General features: G+C 44.9%; 2 protein-coding genes across 7 annotated transcripts in view; one reads left to right on the top strand and one right to left on the bottom strand.

Annotated features, from left to right (window-relative positions):
- The first annotated feature begins 327 nt into the window (after window positions 1-327).
- TMEM216 (transmembrane protein 216) lies at window positions 328-5373 on the top strand. 2 transcript variants are annotated; one of them, XM_079929865.1, is made up of 5 exons: window positions 328-370; window positions 953-1054; window positions 1628-1720; window positions 4327-4528; window positions 4794-5373. In XM_079929865.1, the coding sequence occupies exons 1-5, from the start codon at window positions 334-336 to the stop codon at window positions 4807-4809; spliced, it is 450 nt and encodes a 149-aa protein (XP_079785991.1). In that variant the 5' UTR covers window positions 328-333; the 3' UTR covers window positions 4810-5373. The 2 variants fall into 2 exon arrangements, with proteins under 2 accessions (XP_079785991.1, XP_079785992.1); XM_079929866.1 differs by having other exon boundaries at window positions 346-384.
- Window positions 5374-8559: 3186 nt separating this feature from the next.
- The window catches only part of CPSF7 (cleavage and polyadenylation specific factor 7), a 22763-nt gene continuing 7793 nt past the window's right edge, over window positions 8560-23529 (bottom strand). For 2 of the 5 annotated variants that reach the window (XM_079928975.1, XM_079928978.1), the window contains 6 exons: window positions 22820-22923; window positions 22043-22215; window positions 18760-19174; window positions 18140-18258; window positions 15742-15910; window positions 10606-15118 (listed from right to left, as the gene is read on the bottom strand). In XM_079928975.1, coding sequence (XP_079785101.1) covers window positions 14956-15118; window positions 15742-15910; window positions 18140-18258; window positions 18760-19174; window positions 22043-22215; window positions 22820-22923 — 1143 coding nt within the window. In that variant the 3' untranslated portion in view covers window positions 10606-14955. The other 3 variants (XR_013829411.1, XM_079928976.1, XM_079928977.1) reach the window with 3 other exon arrangements.

The raw sequence follows: 23529 nt of genomic DNA, 5'->3' as shown, positions 1-23529 counted from the left end.
GCCGGGGCCTATTTGCCAATCCTGCGGTCACATTACCACTACTGGCTACACTCAGACGACTCATTGTAAACCTGGTATGGGGAAGCCCAAGAGCCGCTCCCGCTCCCGGGGTCCTGAGGACAACTGCTCGGTGGGCGGCCACTGTTCTCTCTCAGCTCGGCAGCCTAAACCCCAGCGAAAGCAATTTGCTGGCACGCGCGGACTGCACCGAGACATCCCAGGCACCACGTAACCATAGAGTGAGGTAGGCGGGTAGAGAGGCCAGAATAGAGGGCCGCTCCGTCCCCAGCTTCCGGCAACGCCTCGCTGCTCCAGGAGTAGCTGTAGCCGCGTATGCAGTTTCCATGGGGACTGAAGATGGCGTCGCGAGGTGAGATTCCGGAGGTGTGTGAGTCGCTGGTCCCGCTCTCCTCAGTACCCACCCACCCCCAACCTTCTCTCCCAGTGCTCGACCTAAACCCTTCCTTCTCGGGTGTTAGGGACATCACTCCTCACTTGTCCAAAGCAGGGTTTGGCGGACTCACCCACCCTGAGTGCCCGAAGGTCTCGAGGTGCGGGTCTCAGATACCCCCAAATCCTTGGCTGGGCCTATTCTAGGACAGGTCAGTTGCGAATTTGCAGCGTGATTTCAAACAGGCCAGTGCTGGTCTCTGAGCCCCAATTTCCCTTCCCAAATAGTGACGAGGTTAGATCTTAGAGACGCTTTGACGTTCAGCCCCAAAGCCGAAGGAGTCGAGTTTGACGGTATTCCGGAAAGAAGGGGATTGAAGGAAACCCCCCTCCACACCGTATATACACACGTACTCCTCGTCAGCAATCAGAAGTGTCCCCACGTGGCCCTTTCCACTAGCTGCGGCCTCGTGTTTCCTCCAAGTTAGACACAGAACCATTGAAATAACTGAGGCTGAGCTGCCCTCCAGCCCATCTCTTTTCTCTGTTTTCATATTTTCAGGTAAACGGTTGTCCTCCACCCCCTTGGAAATCCTGTTCTTTCTGAACGGGTGGTATTATGCTACCTGTTTCCTGCTGGAACTCTTCGTATTTCTGTATAAAGGTAAGGCCTGGGGTTTTGACTCCCCTTGCCCCAACATCCCTTCCCCACTTCAGCCCAGTGCCAGCTGCCACCCAAAGCCTTCTTGTTTTTCATTCTTTTCTGCCCCCTGGGGCTCCTCTTCGTTGCACGGTGGAAGTCTCTTCATCAGGTGACTTCCTTGAGAATGATTTAGTAAGAAGCCCCTTGGCAAGATTTTCTTGAGTTTGGGAAATGTGGACTTCTCCATTCTGACTCTCCCCCATCACCTCTTTGCTGAACTCCACTTTAAGCCCATTGGTGACCTTCATTTCAGCAGCCTGTGTACCCATGTACGTCTGATTACTGTGGAGAGCAGAGTCCCCATAGACTCTCCAAGTTAGGAGTAAAACCCCGTAATAACGAGCCTGCCTCTAACAGACGTAGCCGCACCAGGAGTTAACAGATCCTGCAGCAGGTTAACAGATCCTGCCCACATCTCACTAAGTAGTTCATGGAACGCTGATAAGACTCGTGTTGTCTTTATTCCCAGGTGTGTGGGAGTTCTTGTGTGTTCTGTTCTATGTTGTTTGCAAGCTCTGACTTTTGTATTGGCAGGTCTCCTGCTACCATATCCAACAGCCAATCTAGTACTGGATGTGGCGATGCTCTTCCTTTATCTTGGAATTGAAGTAATTCGACTGTTTTTTGGTGAGTGTTGTCCAGAGAATATTTCCATTCCTTATGAGACGAGCTGGTATCTGTAACCTGATTAACAAGGAAAAGTTTCAATACATAACCTAGGCTCACCATAAGAGATTGGATCTGGTGGTATATCCCGTTACCCCCTCTCTGAAGTTTCAAGCTGCTTCATATTTTGGGTCAGGATTTATTTGTCTGTTGCTCTGCAGGGCCAGAAGTAGGTGGTGACATGAGATATTAGATAATTCCTTCCCAGTTGTCTAACTAATACAAGAGTTCCTGGTTCCTCTCACTGGTTTGCTTGGGAGAATAGATTCAGTTGTACCTCCATGTCCAGGGCAGTAGACACCTATCCAGGGCAGTAGACGCCTGCACAGGTCAGCACTAAGATCCCCTCCACTTCTCTGAATAAGTATTTCTCTAGGACAAGTTTTATATCCCCAGAAATACAGAGCAAGCCCTTATTAGTTAGAATATCTCATCCTTGAAAACGGTGTTAAAACACACACTGAGGGGAAAAAAATAGTTTCAACACATATAACAGGATAAAGAAGGCTCATATAAAGTGCTAAGAAAAAAACCTAGTTTTAAAAATTAGCAAGGGGATTGACATATATACACTATTGATACTATGTATAAAATAGATAACTAATGAGAACCTACTGTATAGCACAGGGAACTCTACTCAGTGCTCTGTGGTGACCTAAATGGGAAGAAGATCCAAAAAAGAGGCGATATATGTATACATACAGCTGATTCACTTTGCTGTGCAGTAGAAACTAACACAACATTATAAAGTAACTATACTCCAATAAAAATATAAAAAAAATTATCACTAGCAAAAAAAAGAAAAAATTAGCAAGGGACACTAATGGGCAATTCACATAAGAATAATTACAAGGACCAATACACATGATAAAATGCCCAGACTCACTAACAAGAAGCAAATTGAAAAAACAAGGTAACATTTTCACCCATCAGATTAAAAAGGTTTCCAAATTCCCAGCATTCGAATGGCTGTGAGGAACAGGTCTCTGTGGTCTCACACTCTTGTGGGTATTTATATTCCCACACCCTCTGGGAATATAAATTAGTACAACCTTTTTGCTAATAGTTTTACCAGGTAAAATTCGTATTCTTAGACCTAACAATTTCCCTTCCAAAATGGTTGAAAAAGACAGATACTTCTACAGATACGCTAAGATATCTGTATGAGAACGTTTATTGCCATGTATAGTTTTTTTATAAATTATTTTTTAAATTTTATTTATTTTTGGCTGTGTTGGGTCTTCGTCGCTGCGCGTGGGCCTTCTCGAGTTGTGGTGAGCGGGGGCTACTCTGCGTTGTGGTGCGCGGGCTTCTCATTGTGGTGGCTTCTCTTGTTGCAGAGCACAGGCTCTAGGTGCGCGGGCTTCAGTAGTTGTGACACATGACCTCAGTAGTCGTGGTTCACGGGCTCTAGAGCACAGGCTCAGTTGTTGTGGTGCACGGGCTTAGTTGCTCCACGGCATGTGGGATCTTCCCAGACCAGGGCTCGAACCCGTGTCCCCTGCATTGGCCGGTGGATTCTTAACCACTGCGCCACCAGGGAAGCCCCTGCCATGTATTTTTTAACATCAAAACATTAGAAACAACCTAAACATCTATCAGTACAGGATTAGTTAAATAAGTTATGGCATTGGTTCAGTGAAATTGTTCATAGCCATTAAAAAAGGGTAAGGTAGTTATGTGTGGAAAGATGTCTAACTATGTTAAGTGGTTAAATAAGTTGCAAAACAGTATGCAGAGTATGATTCTATTTTTAGAATAATAAACAGTAATATGTGGCCATACACATAAAAAAGTCTGAAACAGTATACATCATTCTGTAATAATGGCTATCTCTAAGGGCTGAGTCATGTGGTCTTTTAGTTTCTATATTTTCTAAAATTATTTTTTATATATTTTTTTCTATTTTTTGGCTGCCCCGTACGGCATGTGGGATCTTAGTTCCCCAACCAGGGATCAAACCCATGCTCCCTGCAGTGGAAGCCTGGAGTCTTAACCACTGGACTGCCAGGGAACTCTGTATTTTCTATATTAACTGAAAAGTTTTCATATATTATTTTTATGATTTACAAAATTTTTCCTCAAATAAAGAGCCCATTGTCCCTTGACTGGGAGCCAGAATGGAAGCAGGACCTTTCGGTGAATGACTGCAATCCTATAGCTGCTCCAAAGCCTCTACTTTTTTTTGTTGTTGTTTGTTTGTTTTGCGGTACGCAGGCCTCTCACTGTTGTGGCCTCTCCCGTTGCGTTGCGGAGCACAGGCTCCGGACGCGCAGGCTCAGCGGCCATGGTTCACGGGCCCAGCCGCTCCGCGGCACGTGGGATCCTCCCGGACCGGGGCACGAACCCGTGTGCCCTGCATCGGCAGGCGGACTCTCAACCACTGTGCCACCAGGGAAGCCCAAGCCTCTAGTTTTTAACACGGTGGGACCGCATTTATAAACCTGCACATCCCCATTCAGGAGCATTTTCCTCTGCTTGCCAGTCCATCCCATCCCGCCCGCCTTTCCTCTGAGGCCAGGGAAGGCAGGCCACTTGGAGGTGATTCCATGGGCTGTGTCTGACAGGTACAAAGGGAAACCTCTGCCAACGAAAGATGCCGCTTGGTATTAGCATGGCCTTGACCTTCCCATCTGCCATGATGGCCTCCTATTACCTGCTGCTGCAGACCTACGTGCTCCGCCTGGAAGCCATCATGAACAGCATCTTGCTCTTCTTCTGTGGCTCAGAGCTGCTGCTTGAGGTGCTCACCCTGGCTGCCTTCTCCAGGTACTGCTGCCGAGGGACCGTTTCCTACCACCTGAGGGTTGGATTCCCATCCCAGGGGGGGATTCATTGTTTGTCTAAAGCCTGAGGGGTCTAGAAGATTTTTAAGGGCAAATAGGGTTGTCTGTGGGACTGCCTTTCCCACTTAGGGTAGACATTCTCCTTGTTCTTTGGGGCCAAGAGCCTTGGGATATAGAACAGTTCCAGCCAGCTGCTCTTATTCACTGGTCTTTTAACATTTTGTTTCTTTCTTTCTTTCTGCCATCAGTATGGACAGGATTTGAAGTACAAAAATTTCAGCCAGCAGCCCTCACAGGCTGAGACCACACATACCTCTGGTACTTTAGCCATACGAGTGAGAAATGGTGGGTCAAGTTGTCCTGGGCAAGGTTGCAGCTTTTCCTCAGCACAGACACCTTGGGGAACAAACCAAGCATAAGCCCACTGGGCACCATCTTCTAAACCAGGATCATCCGTTCAAGAGACTCTTCTACACTCCAGTATAGGGAGGGGCAAGGCTGTCGCCATCCTGGCCCTTCTCAGAACCAATTAATTCCCTTCTGACCTCAAGTTTTCCTCTTTGATCATCGTGGCCAGAGCATCTTGTGTGGACCGTGTAGGCTCCTTGGGCTTCCAGCAGGACCTGAGCTGCACACTCCCTGTGTGTGCTGCGCCCCACGTCCTGCAGGAGCACGGGGCACCTCAGGAGGGTGTGCTCCCAGAGTGATGCAAAAGCCGCTCATCCCATTTCTCAGAGACTGAGCTCCAGAACTTTCTCTGGAGCTCATAGTGTTATTTTTCTACTCTCATCATGAAACAAAACATTATTTTATAATAAAGATGTATTTTCTGTGGCGGAAGTTGTAGTAGCCTTTTCCTCACGGCACCCGTCCCTAGAATTTCTTCCACTTTAAGAGAAGGTAGAGACTATCCCAGCGGTTTGTTCTCCGCTGCGCTTGGTGGTTCAGTGTGGACACAGAGGCAGTGGTGAAGGTGTCCCACTGAGTTTCTTCCCACAGCTCCAGCCTCAATTAATCCCTAAAGGCCCTGCCAGCTTCTGTGTCTTCTTCAGATCTGTCATCCTGCCTGCTCACATTCTTCACCTCTGCCCCAAAGCCAGCATCTTGTCTCTCATTCCTCTTACAGATAATTGTCATCTTTCCAGGGTGAGGCATGAGTAATTGGAAGAAACATATTCTAAACTTACCAATATTTTTTGGTCATTTGTTTTAAAATTTCAAGTTAATATAAAAGGAACACATACTTTTATTCTTTTTTTTTTTTTTTTTTTTTTTGCGGTACGCGGGCCTCTCACCGTTGTGGCCTCTCCCGTTGCGGAGCACAGGCTCCGGATGCGCAGGCTCAGCGGCCATGGCTCACGGGCCCAGCCGCTCCGCGGCATGTGGGATCCTCCCAGACCGGGGCACGAACCCACGTCCCCTGCATCGGCAGGCGGACTCCCAACCACTGCGCCACCAGGGAAGTCCCTATTTTTATTCTTTAAGCTGGAGGCGTGTTGCCCTAAATGAATGAATCATTCCCTTCTCCAAGTAACCGTCTTTAAAACTATTTCTCATCTTGCATGATAGCAGCCATTTCTTCAGCCCCAAGAAGCCATCACAGAAGCCACTTTAGGAAACCCTGAGCCATATGGCCCATCTGCTATCAGGTGAACCCTAGAATATCTGCTCTTCAGAGTAAAAAGTAATTGGCCTTTAAGAATGTCATGCTGGTTTTTAACTGCTTATTTCCTGTGATGAGGCTCATTCTCACCCTATGTAGGTCTCCACTTTCCAAAGCACTGATGCTTTTCCTTATTTCCTAACCCTCCGTGTCCTTGCCTAAGAGCTGTCTTTGGGGTCCATCCAGAGACTATTAATAGGTCTGATTAAGCATGAAACAGTAACAAAAAACCCAATAGAAACTTCCCTGACATTTCAATCACATATCCCACTAATACCTTAATTTTCTGCTGCTTCTCACACTGCTTGTTTGTCTAGCCCTGCTTTGAAGAAATCTCTGGCATCAAACTGGAGAACTCATTCCCCATGGCCTCTCTATTCCATTTAGAGTTTCACTGGTTAAGGTCCCCCTCCCAGCAACACAGAAAAATGAATGGGAGGCTCAGTTGAAAGTTTAGAGGTGGCTTATAATTCAAAGGGGCTTTAGAGATCAACTTAATCTCATCCCCAGCTTGGCAGGTTTAGAGATGAGGAAGTAACATAGCCAAGCATCATACAACTGGTTACTAATTTGTTAGAAACTTTGTCTTACGTGTCTCAATCTGGATCAAGTAAATTCCATTCCTGAACAGGTACCACGTGAGTATAAGAATGAATGATTGAAAATGGGGCTTAGAACAGGAAGTCTTCACATTTTCTTCATGGGTATCTGGAAGCTTAGCGTGTTGTGTTTCCCAGGCGTGGCTCCATAGATGCTCATTCTTATTTTTATTATTATTTTTTTGGCCGCGCCGTGCAGCTTGCAGGATCTTGGTTCCTGACCGGGGATTGAACCCGTGCCCCCTGCAGTGGAAGCGCGGAGTCTTAACCACTGGACCGCCAGGGACGTCCCATAAATGCTCATTCTTCTTGATGCTTGTTGGGGCGAGCTGTGTGGATGCAGTTAGTCACACCAGAGTAGAACATCATACAACAGAAACTGAGGCAGTGGAGGATGGGAATCAGCACAGCTAGTCTTTCAGGGTTAACGTGTCAGAGGCTGTACTCACTGTAGTGTCAAGGGAAGCCACTATACCCCGTACACACCTGAAGGACTAACATTCTGGGACAGTGAGAGGACTGGGCCAAGGAGCAGGCCCTGGTCACAAGAGCTGGCAGAGGCCTGCTAGGATATCCACACTCATGCCTAGAACTGACATGTCACACCTGACATGCCTAGTCAGGTGACTGCAGTGGTGGTCTCTAGGGGCTGAGGTCTGGCTCATTTCAGGAAGCACTCAGGAACACAGAGGTGACCCAAAGGTCATTCATTCCCTTCCTATACTGCCATGGTAACCCCTAGGAGAAACTGAAGAACGTACTTGCTTCTCTAAACTAGCAGTCCTCATGCTTTAGTTTATGTAAGTCATCTGGAGCATAAAAAGTAGATTTCTAGACTTCAGAGACTGATGCAGCCAGGAAGGCATTTTAGCAAGCATGGCGCGTAACTGAAATGCAGGCAACCGTGGAACTCAACTTGAGAACCCTGGTTTAAGTTCTGAGAGGCATTCCAACTATTTTTTTTCCTTCAAGTTTTATAACATCGTAGACCCTCAAGGAATTTCCCTTCTACTAAGGGTTTCTTGCTTTTATGCTGCTCTTGCCTTTACTGGCCTCAGCAACACATTATGTGTCATCTGGTTGCTGGTTCATCTTTTTATTATGCTAACTCTCCTCTTGTTTGCCCGACTTTTTAAAAAGCCTTTCAGGAATCCCAAGGATTACCCCGCAGCACTTTGCTAAGCTTTCTAATCTGTACTTCCCTTATATTTAGATAGCACCGCAGTCTACGTAACACGTTCACATTTGTTATGATTCTTCAGACCTCCCAATGTGGAAGGCAGAACAGCTATGATTTTCATCTTACAAACGAAAGAGACTGAGGTTGTGCTGCTCGTCCGTGGTTAGACAGATTTAGATGTGAAGGAGGCACTAGCCAGCATATCTTCTAACGCCTAGCAGAGGACTCTTCCCTTTATGAACTTGATGACATCGGAACTGAACTGTACAAGGTAGGACATTTATTCTGAGAATAAATCTTAGGAACCTTGAAGGATAAAAGATGACTTGGAATTAACTAGGCTGTTTGGATGGCTAAGGAAAAAAGCTAAACCTCAAGGGGCACCTCCAAAGGTTCGCACGAGGTCTCCTAGGAGGTGTACCACACGCACTACACACGCCCACCGTGCAATTCCAGCTGAGAACTCAGGGATTCACTCCCCTCCCAAAGCCTCTACATCAGCCCACACCCGTGTCCCAGACACCTCAACAAATCTATTCAATGCAGAATCCGTGAAACAGCTCACACCCCATTTATTATTTAAAAATATTTTGTTACAAAAGGAAAAAAAATACAATGCAGTATAAAAGATTGACAGTGTCATCAAGTTTATTACACAATTTTCAACCTATCAGAAAGACAAACAAATCACCAACAACAGGGGGACGGGGCCTTGGCCTTTTTGAGGGTTGGGTTTTTTTCCTTTTGCTATCAGGAAATAAAACTAAAAATTGTGTCACCAAGTAAAAACAAAACAAAAATGGGGAGAAAAAAATTCTCCGGGTAAACGGCTTTTCTGGTATTCTATATATTTTTTTCTCCTTAAACTGTCACCTTACTTGGTTTTCTCTACATTAAAAAGACACCCGGAGCTGCTCTTGAGGATAAGCACATCACTTAACGCTTGGCCGGCTGGGCAGGGTGCCATATTCTGAAGTGGAGGTGGGGATGGGGTTGGGGGACAGGGGGAAAAAAGCTACAAACCTGTAGCCTCTGTCCCAAGGGAATGTGCCTCTCCAACCCTGGGGGACTCCCTCAGTGACTGAGCGAGGGCTATGTCAGAAACGTGCAAGGAACAGAGGAAGGCTTCGGTCCAGCTCAGTCTCTCCCCTCTGAGCCAGAAGGGTCTCCAGCGACCCTACATCCCACGTGCCACGTTTCCTGTTCGATGTCGCGTGCCCTACAGACGCGTGCAGAAGTAGCATCTGTCGCCCCGTGGGTACCGCAGGACCCTGTTGCTGCTGCTTCTTTCAGCAGCAGCCGCCTCACAATTTGGATGTTATGGGAAAAGCAATTCCATTTGCCTGTGTAGAATATGGCCCCCAGAGTGGTGGTCCTTAGAATTCTGAGCTGAGCTCATTAAAGTCAGGCTCCACTTCTTCCTTGCTCCTTATCAGAGGCAGCAAGTACCTCCAGGCAGAGCGAGGGGAGCTATTAAGTCAAAATTCAAAAGGTGAAAAAATACCAAATTTGTGACTTTACCTACTAGTGCCAGGTTATCCCACAATAAGTAAAAGTATGTACCTGGAGGATGCAAGCCCATGCTCACATCAAACCTGAAAAAAGAAAAGCCTATGGAAGTAGGCCATATCCCGCCCAACTTGCCTCCTTCCCCACTCCTAGTATTTCACAAGGGTTCTTCACTGCTGAGGTCCGATGTCCCCGACTCCCAATGGCAGTACCTTCCTCTAAAACAAGGAAGCAGCCTTCTTGGGGGAAGGGCTCCACATGTGAAATGGAAAAGCCCCAGGGAAAGGGAACATCTAGTGGAGCTGGTTATTGCAAGAGGCAACCGAACCAAGCAAGAAGCAGTAGAGGGTGGTAACTGGCTCTGCCAGGCTCCCCAGCAGAAAGCAACCTCATGGGCCTTCTCTGCTTAGGAGGGGCAAGTCCACTGAGCAGGCTGGGCAGCAGGGAGTTAAAAGGGTTTTAGCCCCCTGGGAGGTCAGGGAAACAAACCGTCAATGAGTAAGAGGGAAAAGCAAGAACAGGAGAAGCTTTCCATAAAGTAATTTCTGTTCTCATGGTCCCTCCTCAAAGGGCTGGGCAGGTAAAGGAGTTAAAGAAGTGGTATGTTAGCAAGGGGTTTGGACCCTCTTCGCCCCATCAAGCCTAGTGCTGAGGGCAGGACCCTGGGCATATTTTGGCACACCCAGTCCCTCTCCTAGATCCCACAGGGAGGATCCGTTTCCTTTGGGAAGGATGTCTTCCCATCAACCTCACCACTGAACTGCTCCTGGAGAATCAGAAACTCATACGTTTCCTTGGACAAAGCACCGTTCTCTATGGAGACCAGGGACCTGGACATGGTTTCTTCCTGTCTGCCACCCTCCCAACCACATGAAGTCTTTAGGTTCTTTACCCTGGCAAACAGGAGTGGGACTGGGAGGGCTGCCAGGCAATCTTCAATCTTGCAGGGCAGAGGGTATTCCCTGTGGGTGTCTGGAAGGGGTTAGGGGCTTGGAGAAAGGGGAAGGGGTGGAGCGGCCTCCGTCCTTTAGTCCTGATCAAGGTGAGGAGATGCAAGTCCATTAAAAAAACATTTGCTTCCAACCAGACTCCTGCAATGAGAACATCAGAAGAGAAGAAAGAAAATACAAGTTAGAGGTTACTTTCCGATTAACAGGGGCTTATATAAATTATACTGGCATTTTCAAAAGTTAAAACGTATGAAGTAGGGGATGCAGACAGAGAGAATGCAAGCCTGGGAAAGTAAAAGACAGCAGAACTGTCTGGGAGTGTTTGGCACTGTGAGTAGTGAGGGAATGGTTGGAGGAGAACAGAGGAAAGAGGAGTGACATTTTACTTTAAGGTTAGGGGGCAAAACATAGACAATGAAATGAGGCATCAAAGCAGTTTGACTGAAAAGGAGACTTTGGCTGGAAACTACTACATTTCAAGAAAAGTTGCTCTAAGGGAGCATGGTGAGTTTAAATACTGTTTCAGAAAATCTATTCTGAGCAAGTCATAGCTTACCTTAAGGGGAAGGGGAAAAATCTGGAAATGGGAAGTACAATGGTAAGAAAACAAGTGTGTACATAACCAAATCCATTAACCCCCAAATACCCAAGAGGCCCTTGCAGGGAGCATGTACTTACACAAGAAAACTAAACTTTTTTCCTTCTTTTAAAGAAGCATACACATACACATAGAGCCAGAGATGTTCCAAGTACCACCACTCAAGAGATTCTAGTCCTCCCCAGATGACAGGTGTGGGTGAGGGGCCAAGAAGCATACTAACACCAAGCAGGAGTGATGTGGTCAGGCCAGAGCAGAAAGCAGAGCACGGAGGTCAAAGAAGATAATCAGCAGTCACCATCCAAGAAAACTAAAAGCACGGTTAAGAACTTCTGCTGAGCAGTGAAGGACTGTTAAGCCACTTGTCACATCTCGACCTAACTAAAGGTCCCCAGTACACTCAGCCCTCTTTCCAACGTTGTAACATCCATCTGCAGGGGGTGGCCTCGTCAATCTTACCACACAAAATAGAACTGACAGCGAAAAGGAAAAGGGGGAATTAAATTCAGGCTTAGGATTTCTACTAACACCCAAACTGGCAACATGGCCTATACATAAATGCTCACCTTTAATGTATGCACTTCTGTAACCGGGAGGAGCTCTGCAAGAAAAACTACATCCATAAGCTGCCTGATCCTTCTACACTCTGAAATGGCACCATTTCACCCTGGGGTCCTCAGAATCTGTCATGGCCTCTGGTTTCTCTAAGCATCTATGCAGGCAGGTATCTTTCTCATTTTCTGTAAGAGGAAACTAAAGCCCTCAGTGACTCCTCAATTTCATACCATTTGGGTTTCCGAATCTTTGCATTAGATCAAAATTGAACAGAATGCTCAGTTTTCACTGGACCAGGAGGATAGCAATGAGGTGAGAATTACTATATTTCAAGCAGGATAATGTCCTAAAATAATGAGACAACAGCCAACAACTACAAAAACTTGAAGCCACAGACAACCTAAGAATATCCTCAAACTCCAAAGCGTACACACGTATACCACAAAAGTGATGTAATTTGGGAACTGTTGCTACAAAACAAGACTCAGAGGATAACTAATGCATCAGAAGTAAACTACAGTTGACCCTTGAAAAATACAGGTTTGAACTGCGCTGGTTCACTTACATGCTGATTTTTTTTCAATAAATACGTACTACAACAGAATCTGAGGTTGGTTGAATCTGTGGATGGAGAACTGCAGAAATGGAGGGCTGACTATAAAGTTATACTCGAATTTTTGACTACGCAGAGGTCAGCTCCCCTAACCCCTACACTGCTCAAGGGTCAACTGAACAGCACCCATTTCTTAGAGGTTATAGCTCCATTTTGGTGGTAATGTTTGAATGCAGACAGAGGACAAAGTGGGTCAATCAGACTTCAGGTCCCAGAGGTCGTGCCCATCCTAAGGAAGGATGGACAAAAAAGCCTGCTGGTTTTTGCTGCCCCTAGATGGAATATACCCTTTGCTCTCAGGGAACAGCTCTCCGTATAGTATAAATACTAGTATTTTCTAACTAAAAGGTATTGTACTCAGAGCTTGCAAAGTTATCAAGGTAAATGAGGCCCAGGCACCATCTCCTCAACATGACATCTCCTAAGTCACAACTTGGTACCTGCAGATGAAGTTAAGAATGCCAGGATGAGAATGTGAGAAATGGACATTTTTGGGGGGTCAAATTCAGTTCTTTTGGACTAATTAACCAGAAGGAATAACCAACGTACCTAAAGGGGTGACTAGGAAAAGTGGGGAACTGGAAAACCTGCCTCAAGAGTTAATTTTCCTCATTTGTCATAGGCCTGCACCAGCCAAATGACTGTTTTCTGGGAACTACTGGGTTATAGGATTTTTCAGTTTTTCAAATTGAATCATCCTCATAATGGAAGAAAAGTCCCACTTTACAGGTGGAAAGAAAATGAAGCAAGATGACAGCTGAAGTCTCAGGTTCAGGTGTTCAATCCCCGAAGTTCTAATGATCAGAGGATCTCACAATTTTTCTATCAAAAGGCTGTCAGGAGCAAAGCCGCCAAGAACAGTGACATGCAGTTACACGTTCCGACTACTAACCTACGTGGCCCCAGAAACTATAATTCATGCTTTGCACAGACCAAGTACTACCTCCTTCGTCACTCTTATCCTAGTCAGCTCCAAAGGACACACACGGTGGGCTGCAGGACTGGGGAGGGTGGTGACTGATACTGAATCTACAAGCAACACTAGCAACTGTGCTAGCTCAAACAAGGGAGATGCTGCTACTGCTACAGGAGGGATGCGATCGATCACAGACCCACTCTACCCACCCTCCCGCCCACTGCCTGAGACTCAATTAGGCCAACGCTGTTTAAAACTCCGCTTAAGTTAATGGCAGAAACAACAAAGTAGAGGGCAGTAGCCAAACATAACAAGACTCCTTTCTTACTTGTTTAGTAGGTTGTCACTAGGCAACAGTTTACAGTCCAGCTACCGCTTGTGAACTACAGGCACTCACAAGAAGGGGGGAGGGTTTCTTTTCCTTTCTGCATCCAGTCATCCATCTATCCACCCCAAAGATACCAAGCAGGACTATTCCTACTCACCTTCCACAATTACCATTACTTCAGACCAACCAAATCAGCCAAACACCAAGGACATTATCCTAATGTACTTGATGTGAAGCCACAAAATTGAGAAGAGACCCCAAAGTCACCTGGGTCATGCAGTAGCCTTCAGGAACCACAAACGTACCATCCCCGCCAGAGTCTCGACTACTTTTACAGATCTCCAAAGAAACAGAGTCAACAACTGCTCTTGCTTGCTTATATACTAGAAACAGTCTTTGTTGGAAGCTTGTTTTCAGTTGGGATTGCCAAGCTGGTGGGATGTAACCTGGAGCGTGAGAATGAAAATAACAGAGCTGAAGCCCCTGAACCAGCCAAGCCTAACTCAACTTTTCAGTTACTTGAGTTAATGTAGTTCCCCACCCCTAACTCTCCTGCCTTTGTTTTGCTTTATTAAAAAAAAAAAAAAATCACTGTAAGTTTTTCCAGAACAATTATATCCTGCCATTGAAATATCCTCCACAGTCTCTAAAGCTTTAAAGATAATTTTTTTCAGATCAGCTTTCTCCTGACTAAAGTATCCTGATTTTCAAAATCTTTTTAATACATATTAATTCTTAAAAATCATTAATGTTGCACCTTGAAAACTTACAAGTAGGCAATGGTCTTACTTTTTTCTGTCTTGGTCAATTTTCCTGATTTTTTCATTTGAAAGTTTGGTGGGGTTAAAGTATAACAATGAGGGACTTCCCTGGCGGTCCAGTGGTTAAGACTCCGTGCTCCCAATGCACGGGGCACGGGTTCGATCCTTGGTCAGGGAACTAAGATCCCGCAGGCCACACGGCGCAACCAAAAAGAAAGTAAATAAATAATAAACAAATAAAACATAACAATGATAATAACAATAGCTATCATTTATTGAGAATTTACTATGTGACAGGTACTATGAGTGCTAAACGCTCTATATGGATTAGCTCACTGAATACTCAGCAATCCAATGAGACAGTCGCTTTTATTATCTCCACTTACAAATGAGGAAACTGAGGAACAGAAAGTAATATGGCTGGAGGAGCTGGAATTCATAACCTGGCATCTACCTGCAGACACTGTGTTCTTAGCCATTATGCCGTGTTGTCTCAGATACCAGGTGAAAGCAGTCAAAAAACAAGCAAAAATAGCTTAATCTCAGGTCCATTTCAGGGTGCGACTCCTCACAAACAAGCAGAAAACCTGCCCTCCTGAATTTTTGGTTACCTAAACAGGAAGTCTTCCCATACCCTTTTCTTGTTTTAAAAGGAGAGAGAGAAATCTTTACTATCAATAATTTTTCTTTCATAAGAGATCATCAACCAGCCAGCAATGAGGCTTCATCCCACCTTTCTCAGTGGTGCCGGTCCCGTTCTCTATCCCGGTGTCTCTCGTGCTCTCGGTTCCTTTCTTGGAAATAATCATCATGCCGATCTTCATTATGAAGCAGGTCCCGGTGCCTCCTGCTGCTTTCCCGGGACCGGCTTGGTGACCTCTCTCGGGACCGATGTCTTTTCCTATTAGAAGGATACTTTTCAGCCTCACTCAGAGGGCTTACCCCATTCTTTCTAAGAGTATTGTGTTTTGGTGTCTTCTACTATTTGCCTAAACCACTCTTCTGTTACTCTATCATGGCCCCTAGTCTTTTTTGGAAAATTAATAACAAACTTGTTGAGATCTTACTAACGTATCAGGCACAGTGCTAAGAGCTTTACATGCATTATCTCACCTAATCTTTACAACAGGTCTGTAAGATAAGTACTACCATTGTCCCCTTTTTAAAAATAAGAAAAATGAGGCTTGGAAAGTTGAGTAACTTCCATATTCAAGGTCATGCAGGTAGTTGGGAGCAGGACTGAGATTCAAATTCAAGAATGTGTGGCTCCAAAGCCCATGTTCTGAACTACGTCAGTCTTTCCTCCTAAATAAGCCCACTGCCTCACCAAACACAGATTTCAGACATTGCAACATTTATTAATGTAAACGTTTGATTAATTTTTTTCCCTTAAAGACATGAGGGCTAGGTCTGCTCTTTCAACTAGGTCCTTGCCAGATACCCTGGGCTCCTTTCCTCCCCCTGCCAGTCCCTGGAAGAGTGCTGCCCAGGGCTGGCAGGCTGCTGAAGCAATCATCAACTCACCTGGATGAGCTCCCGCTGGCGCCCACACTGTAAGACTTGGCTTCAATGCCATGAAGACAGTCCTTAAGGGAGGAGATGAGGACACGGCAACGCTCATCATTGGCGACCCGGGACTGTTTGATAACAGCAATGGCTGTGAGCAGCGTCTCAATCGCGTCGCTGTAATCCCCTGACAGGGGATGGATGGGAAAGGCCAAGGATGAGCAGAGGCAGTAAACTAACTGATGAAAAGGAGAACTCAGGAGGACACAAACCAAGAGTAAAAAGCTGTCCCACAGAACCACAGTAAAATGGATGAGGCAGAAGTGGCAGGTATAAAACTGTATGGCACCTATATTCTAGTGGTCTGGAATCAGACAGATGCTCTCAGACACTGCTAGTGGATGTATAATCCGGCACGTCATTGTCTGAGGGTTATCAGACAGCATCCATTAAAATAAACAATGTGCATACTTTTTGACCCAGCACATCTAAAAATTTTCTACTTCTGTTCACAAGTATATAATTTAAACAATGTTTGTTTCAGCGTTGTTTGTTGTATTAAAGAATCAAAAACAACTTAAGGTTCCTTCAGTAGGGTCTGGCTATATAAATTATGGAACATTGGTTCTACAGAATACTACATAGTCATTAAAAAGCATGAGGTAAATCTGTATGTAAACAAAGCAATCCATGTAAAGCACTTAGCACAGTGCCAGGCACACAGTAAGGGCTCAATAAACGTTAGGTACTAGTTGATGTAACAGATGTCCAGAATGTATTTTTAAAAAGCTGTGAAACAACATTCCATCAAAATTACATATATATTTTGCTACATGCACAGAAAAAAAATCTGACGGATAGACACTAAATTGTACAAGGTGGTCTTATTGATGGTCCTTGTACAGAAGCCTTTCATTTATTAACACTGCATATTTCTGTCTGAATTATTTTAAATCTATAACCAAATACATATATACATACAAGTAACATATCTAAGACATGTATGTTGTGTGTGCATATATATATTATATATGCACACACATATTTTTAATTATGCTGCCATCAAGAACTAGCTCCTTCATTCCTCACATCTGAGCAATGTTTGGACTCAAGGAGAGTGGTCAGGGTGGGTACTTGAACAATGCTTTTGCAAACTAAAGCTTTCTTAGCGTTAAGGACAAGATAATACAAGGCAAGCATGAAACCAGGCAGGGGTCCAGTGACAGTGGACTAGCAGCTCCCCCTGTGCGAGGCAGTGAAGAACAGAACAGAGACTGTGAAGGACCTGCAATTCTGTGGAGATCTAAGAACACCAGGATTTTGGCTCTACCAGAGTAGGGAATTTTTGCCTATTTTGTAGGAATTCAATAAATATTTGTGGTTTGAATGACTGGAATGAGAACAAAGCAAAGGGAGGAGACAGAAGTTCAGTTATTGATCATCTCAGTGTGAAGGAACTGGTGAAGAACAATGACTGTTTTTCTTTATACTCTGTATATCTGACTTGCTACAATGAGCATAGATTATTTTCTAATTTAAAGAGATTTACTCAGATGTCATGAAGGTTTCTGGTGAAAAAAAGAGAGAGAGAAAATATACATACTTTCTGTCTTTAGTCCACTCTGCATTCAAATTTTGTAGTCAAAGATGAGAAATTATGGAAAATGGATGATAACAGAGTTAACTTATTTCTTAGGAGATCTGACAATCTATATTTACATTCATGTAGGAAACTCACAGGAAGAAAGTGAATATGATTAGTGCTATAATGCAAAACTTGGACCAGAACCCGGAAACTTCCTATATTCTCTTCTCTTAGGAACCAAAGGTTATGTTCCCCTGGCTCTCAAAGACATGGCTTCTGGTTCTGCCCACTTAATACTGACAGCAAGGCAAAAGTTAGTTGTAAGGGTATATTATGCCTTAAGATTGACACCCAACAGACTTGTCTCTTTCTAGGATAGGTTACATGGAGGCCACCAGCTCTGCCTCGATCCCCAAATGTAATCAGATTCCATATCCACCATCATCATCAGTTCTAAAAACCCAAGGTCTACACTTGGCATTGGACTCATTACATAGACACAAGATCCACTGATCAACCACTGAGATCAAGATCTCCGTGAGGCAGGAAGTTCATTCTATAACAAACACCACAATGAGCATTAGTTATTTATATTCTAGGCACTAAGTTGGTTTTCATGGGGCAGGTCTAGACACAGGCTAAACAAACAGCACCAGTGGAGCTCCCCAAAAGCCAGGAAACCAGGTTACCATATTGCTTTTCAAAATGTGCCACTCTTGCGAATCTACTAGTGCTCCAACTTTATCTTGTTGAATTTCTTGCCAATGGAAATGACAAAACAATGGAAAAACTAAAGGTAAGGAGAAGGCAGCAACGGTGAGGATGAGTTACCTGCACTGGCTCCAGATACAGCTTTGGAAATGGCACTGCTGGAAATTGCTCTGTTCCGCTTCATGATCTCTTCAAATTCTGCTTCACTCACTGTAGAGGGCGGAGGGCCCGAATCTCGGCTGCACACAGAAATAATACCACTCCTGACTGCCCACACCCCTTGTTAACTTTACCATACTCTAGAGTACTATGCTATTTAACTGTGCTCTCCTGTATAATGTCTTAAATGGTTCTCAGCCTGTTCACATGTTTTATATGTTCATGTTCTCTTCAAAGACAGGATTTATGTCATATACTTTTGTAATTCTGGCATGACTCAACAGTGCTCGACACTCATAGCATTCCTAACAGTGACTTATAGCACTCCATTTAATCAACTGCCTTAAAAAGGGATACGAAGGTGGTTTGGGTTGAGAGGTAAGACGCAAACAAAATACCAAACAAAAACATTCTCTAATAGTTAACTATTTCCCAGGACTCAATACTATGACAACAGTTTCCACAAGGGAAAATACAAGAATTCAGTGCTCACTTACTTCCTCAGGGAGAACAAAATGCTTAGAACACTGTCTACCCCACTATGCCTGGCTCAGATCTGAAAGGAACAAGATGGTCCTTACCTGCCATGGTGGTTATAGGGTGCCGAGGCCTTCATGTAAGTATCTGGTGGAGGCCCCACTGTGGCATTTGGTGGGGGGAAGAAGGCTGGATTGAGGTGAAGGGCAGGTGGGATGGCCCCAGGGGGAGGTACAGTCAGATGAGGAGGTAATCGAGGAGGAGGGGGCATGAGATGCTGGTAGTGGATGCCAGGAGGAGGAGGAGGGACCCCAAAGCTTGAGGAGAGAGGTGGTGGCGGTGGAATTGGGGGTGGGGGCAGACCCATCAGGGGAAGGGCTGAAGGAGGGCGATTGAAGTAGGGCAGCACACTGGGGGGCTTATCCACACGGGCAGATGAGGGTACAAGGTTCTCAGAGGGTGTGGCCCGTCCATCAGCAGAATCACTAGAATCTCGGGAGTGGGCCCGTGGAGGTATTCCTATGAAGCAAAACAGAATCACTGTTACTGTCCAACCTTTAGACATAACCACGGGACCAGGTCATCCTTCAGCAAGTCATCTGACACCATACTAAGGAAGGTGACAGGCAGCTGAGAAAGAAGGTAAAATCACCTAGTGTTTTTCTTTGGCCTCAGAGAGAAAGCTCAGAGGCAACCTAGTTAAGACATAAACCCAGGAAGCAAAGCCACCCTAATTCTGTATGTTAAAGAATGCTCTTTATCTAGAACTCTCAGTGCCTCACATTTAAGTTACCCTTAGCTTTGCTTTCTATTTTTAAATGCAGAAGGACCCTGATAACCCATGAGAAAATGACAGTGCTGAGGTATGTTCATCACTGGTCAGCTGGATTCAAGCTGATTCGAAATCCCATTTTCTCTGGTAGTTGTTCAGGGACTCTTTCCTTAGACTAGTAATAGTTAACCTTCTTTATCCTGCTATATACTTGAAATTTTCTCTTTGCCATGGCTCTTTGGCCAGGGAATTTGGGGGAAGGGAGGGAAGGGCAGGGGATGGATAACACTTCCTCCATCCAAGTACCCAAACTGGTAACTGGGACGGGGAAGAGCCACAGAACGGAGAGTAGAAGACTGGAGGTTAAATGAGAAAACACGGGAGACAAGCCAAGGAAAGATCTGCCCACAGAATGAGCAGATGGCACACAGCTGACACCAGGGACTCCTAGCAAAAGCCTGGTACAAAATATGCCTGAAACCTGGGAAACTCCCCCTACATTTCAATGGCCCAAACCCTCTACCCCACAGGGCAGCCTACTAGGAACATCATCGTGGAACGGTGGTATGGTGTTGTGCAAAACAGGGGCTCAAAACATGTTTGTATACAGCTGGAAACATGACTCTGACACCGTCAAGTCATTTGGTTAAACCTGTTCCCTCTTTCCAATTTAACAGTCTACTCTAAGCCTGGTTAATGTGGAATCCAACAGAAGAATGTGATCACATGGTCTTGGGAGTCTTGGAGGTAGAAAGATGCCATTAGGAGACAAGTGTGGAGAGAAAGAAGAGTGCTCCTTAAGCAAAAACTTGTTAGTAAACACTAACTCCTGATGAAAGCACAAGGTGGAATTAATCCCCTTGGCAACCACCTTGGTTCCTCTAACATAGTTTATCACCAGTGCCTACCACAGCATTCTCTTGCTTTTCATGTCTCACACACATGGCAACGTGCTATTTCCCTGAGTTCTCTCAAGCTGAAGAAAGAAGAGGTATTAGCAAGTGTAATCCTCTGAAAGTTTGCTACCTTCCCAGCTACCGTTCCCACACTAGCAAGGGTTCTTTTTGTATCTATGGCCACATATCCCAAGAGTAGCAACCACTGTTAAGCAGACTAAGTCAACCAGCTACACTTAGTGAATTAACAGAGCCCAAGTCCATCAACATGACAGCGCAGAAAAACACCACTCAGTCAGCACCATCACTTCAGCAAAGAAAGCTAACATCAAGGAGTAAACAGCCAGGTGGTGCCAGGACTGTTAGGTGCTCAATGCAGCTGTAAAATTATACATCTTAAGAAAGCTAGAAGAGGCGTGAATCATAGAAAGACTCTGAAACACAATGGACTTTGAAAATTCAGGTTATCAAGGAAGAAAAGTATGTGCCTTCTAACCCAGAGCAATAGCTCACACCACTTCCATCTAGGCTCTCAATATAGTTATGAGAACATAGTTGTTCCTATGCAAGAGTTGAGTGGCCATATTTCCACCTTCAGTCAACCTATCCAAGGTCCCAGTGGACTACCCAATCAATAAATACAAGGCACTATTTTGAGAGCAGGACCTAAGCAGTGACAGAAAGTGGGTAACGAAAAACTTTGCCATACCCCGTAAAAGGAAAGTAATGGCAGTTGACTGTTTCAGGCAGGGCCTTGCAGGGTGGCTGCACCTTCTGAAGTCAGGACAATCCAAGGTTGGTCCCCAGGTTTCGCAGGTTCAGAAACTTGATTTTAACAGTTCACCCAGGGATGACTGGACCCTAGGAGATTGATTCACACTATCCAAACTCACAAGAGACTGATTCATAAACCAGAATGACAATTTATTAATTTACAATGAGAAATATAACTGCCAAGCAGACTGGAATACTTGTGTCGGCTGGTCAGCGCATTCTCTTCCCAGTAGGAGAGCCTAGTTGGGAAACCAAATTAGTATCAGAAGGTGTCTTGGTGAGCACAGGGTCAGAATAAAGGGAATAAGGTGAGCTTAAGGCATACTATCATCAGGCTAAGGTAGCATGATGCAACTTTCTTTACTAATGGGAAACACTTGCCAAGCAAACTAAAATCGCAGGTAACAGAAAGGGTACCCAACCCCCCTGGTCAATGCTGGAGAAACACTGTTAAATTCTTACTCTCCAGCACTCCTCTTGGTCGACTCCTTACAGAACATCCTTCCAGTGTATGTTCACGACAAGATTACAGCCATCTTTATGTGTCATATTTATATTTTATGGTGGTTGCTTCTTAATAATTTATACACACGTCTTACAATTAAGCCCATTTGCTATACACTTGATTTTTTAGATAGAAACACATAATTTAGACTTGACAGGAACTTTATATGTCGCGTGTCTAGTTCAAATGGGGAAGTAGGCCCTAAGCAGTAAAGTGACCTGCCCAAGGTCACATAATGAGTTAGTGGCAAAACTGAGCCATAACCTGAACCTACCTGACTCCTAGCACATGAGGCTCATTTTTTGGCTTACCTACTGCCATGCTGTCACCCATAATCACCACCACCCTCTCTCAAACTCTTCCACATCGTAGGCCAAGCCTACACCACAGAAAACAAACCCACAAACTTCCCCCCCTTCATACAGATGGTCTCCACGTACCCCCTCTTGGGACTCGGACGCACTCACGTTTCCGAGCCTGTGCCTCAAACTGTGACAGGTTCTGGCGGGTGGCTGGCCTCACATCCACTTTTTCTCCATTAAGAACTTTTCCTGGCAGAAGTTCCAACAACTTGTGGACAGAGTTTTCAGAGGCTACCACCACCTCAGCATACCTTGAGGAAGAAAAATTAAAAACGAGTGAAATCTACTAGACAACCAAGACAGGAACACAGAAACTTTCTTCCACTTTTAGTGAAAACTGGTAAAGCCAAGGATACCTTGCTAATATTTTTTTTTTAAGATTTTTTTGATGTGGACCATTTTTAAAGTCTTTATTGAATTTTTACAATATTGCTTCTGTTTCATGTTTTGGTTTTTTGGCCCTGAGGCATGTGGGATCTTAGCTCCCAGACCAGGGATTGAACCCACACCGCCTGCATTGGAAGGCGAAGTCTTAACCACTGGACTGCCAAGGAAGTCCCTTTTTTTTTTTTTTATCTTTCTAATATTAAACACACAAAACTACTAAAAACAAACAGGTGTCATGCTAAAATTTTCCTATTTATTTCAAATTAGAAATCAGCTTTCTTTGCCTCTCAATGGATGGATGTTCTCCTACATTGCAGCTAGGTCCCCATTCTAAGGTGGTTTGTTAAAACCAAGGCAGTAAACTGGGCCAGGGGTGGGAGGGATTAAATTACAGGGCCAAAATAACAGTACAGATATGTCATCCCAATGGCTACAAACTAAAAGGGGCTTCTCAAATCCAGACCTCACCCTTTGGACTGGCCATTTGCTCGATTCTCTGCAAATTTCAACTCCACCACATCATAGACTCCTACAGAGCGAATAACCTGGATCAGCTGCTGGTCTGTGGTCCACTGGGGCCGGCAAAATGGAAAAGGAAGAAATGTCAAGAGCTACACCCCCCTCCCCCAGAATGTCCCAAACCCTTCCCTCAAACCTAGGATTCTAGTCACAATCATGACCTCCCACAGGAAACCCAGAAGCCCATCAATATTTCAATTAGAGCACGTTTTTCCTATTGTCCTCACCCATGCAGAATTCCAAAACCACCCACCCCTGCCCCAATCCCCGTCTTTGAGACTAAGAAAATTAAAACCTATTATAACTTTGACTGCCACTTGGGCTGGCTCGTCATCAGCTCAAACGGTGGTTACTAGCAGCTTTTAGTTATAGATCTGATAGGCTAGAGTTGATCACTGACAGCAACTTTCCCCTCAGTATATACATTTCTTAATTTGAAAACACCACCTCCCAGCACCAGCCCCCAAACATGTCACACAATAACTTTTGCAGAACAACAATCACCACCTACCCCGAGCGTACTACAGCTATCAAGGTCTTTGCTCCCTCTCACCCATCATTATCATAGGACCATCTAATGACCACCAAGAGTTCAAGGTGTTCACTCTGAAATCTCATCCCACAGATGACCCTGGTAGACATAAAAGCCCCAGGGTCAG

This window comes from Stenella coeruleoalba, assembly GCF_951394435.1.
Source record: "Stenella coeruleoalba genome assembly, chromosome: 8".
Classification (NCBI taxonomy): Eukaryota; Metazoa; Chordata; class Mammalia; order Artiodactyla; family Delphinidae; genus Stenella; species Stenella coeruleoalba.
This window is presented reverse-complemented; position numbering and strand designations above follow the sequence as displayed.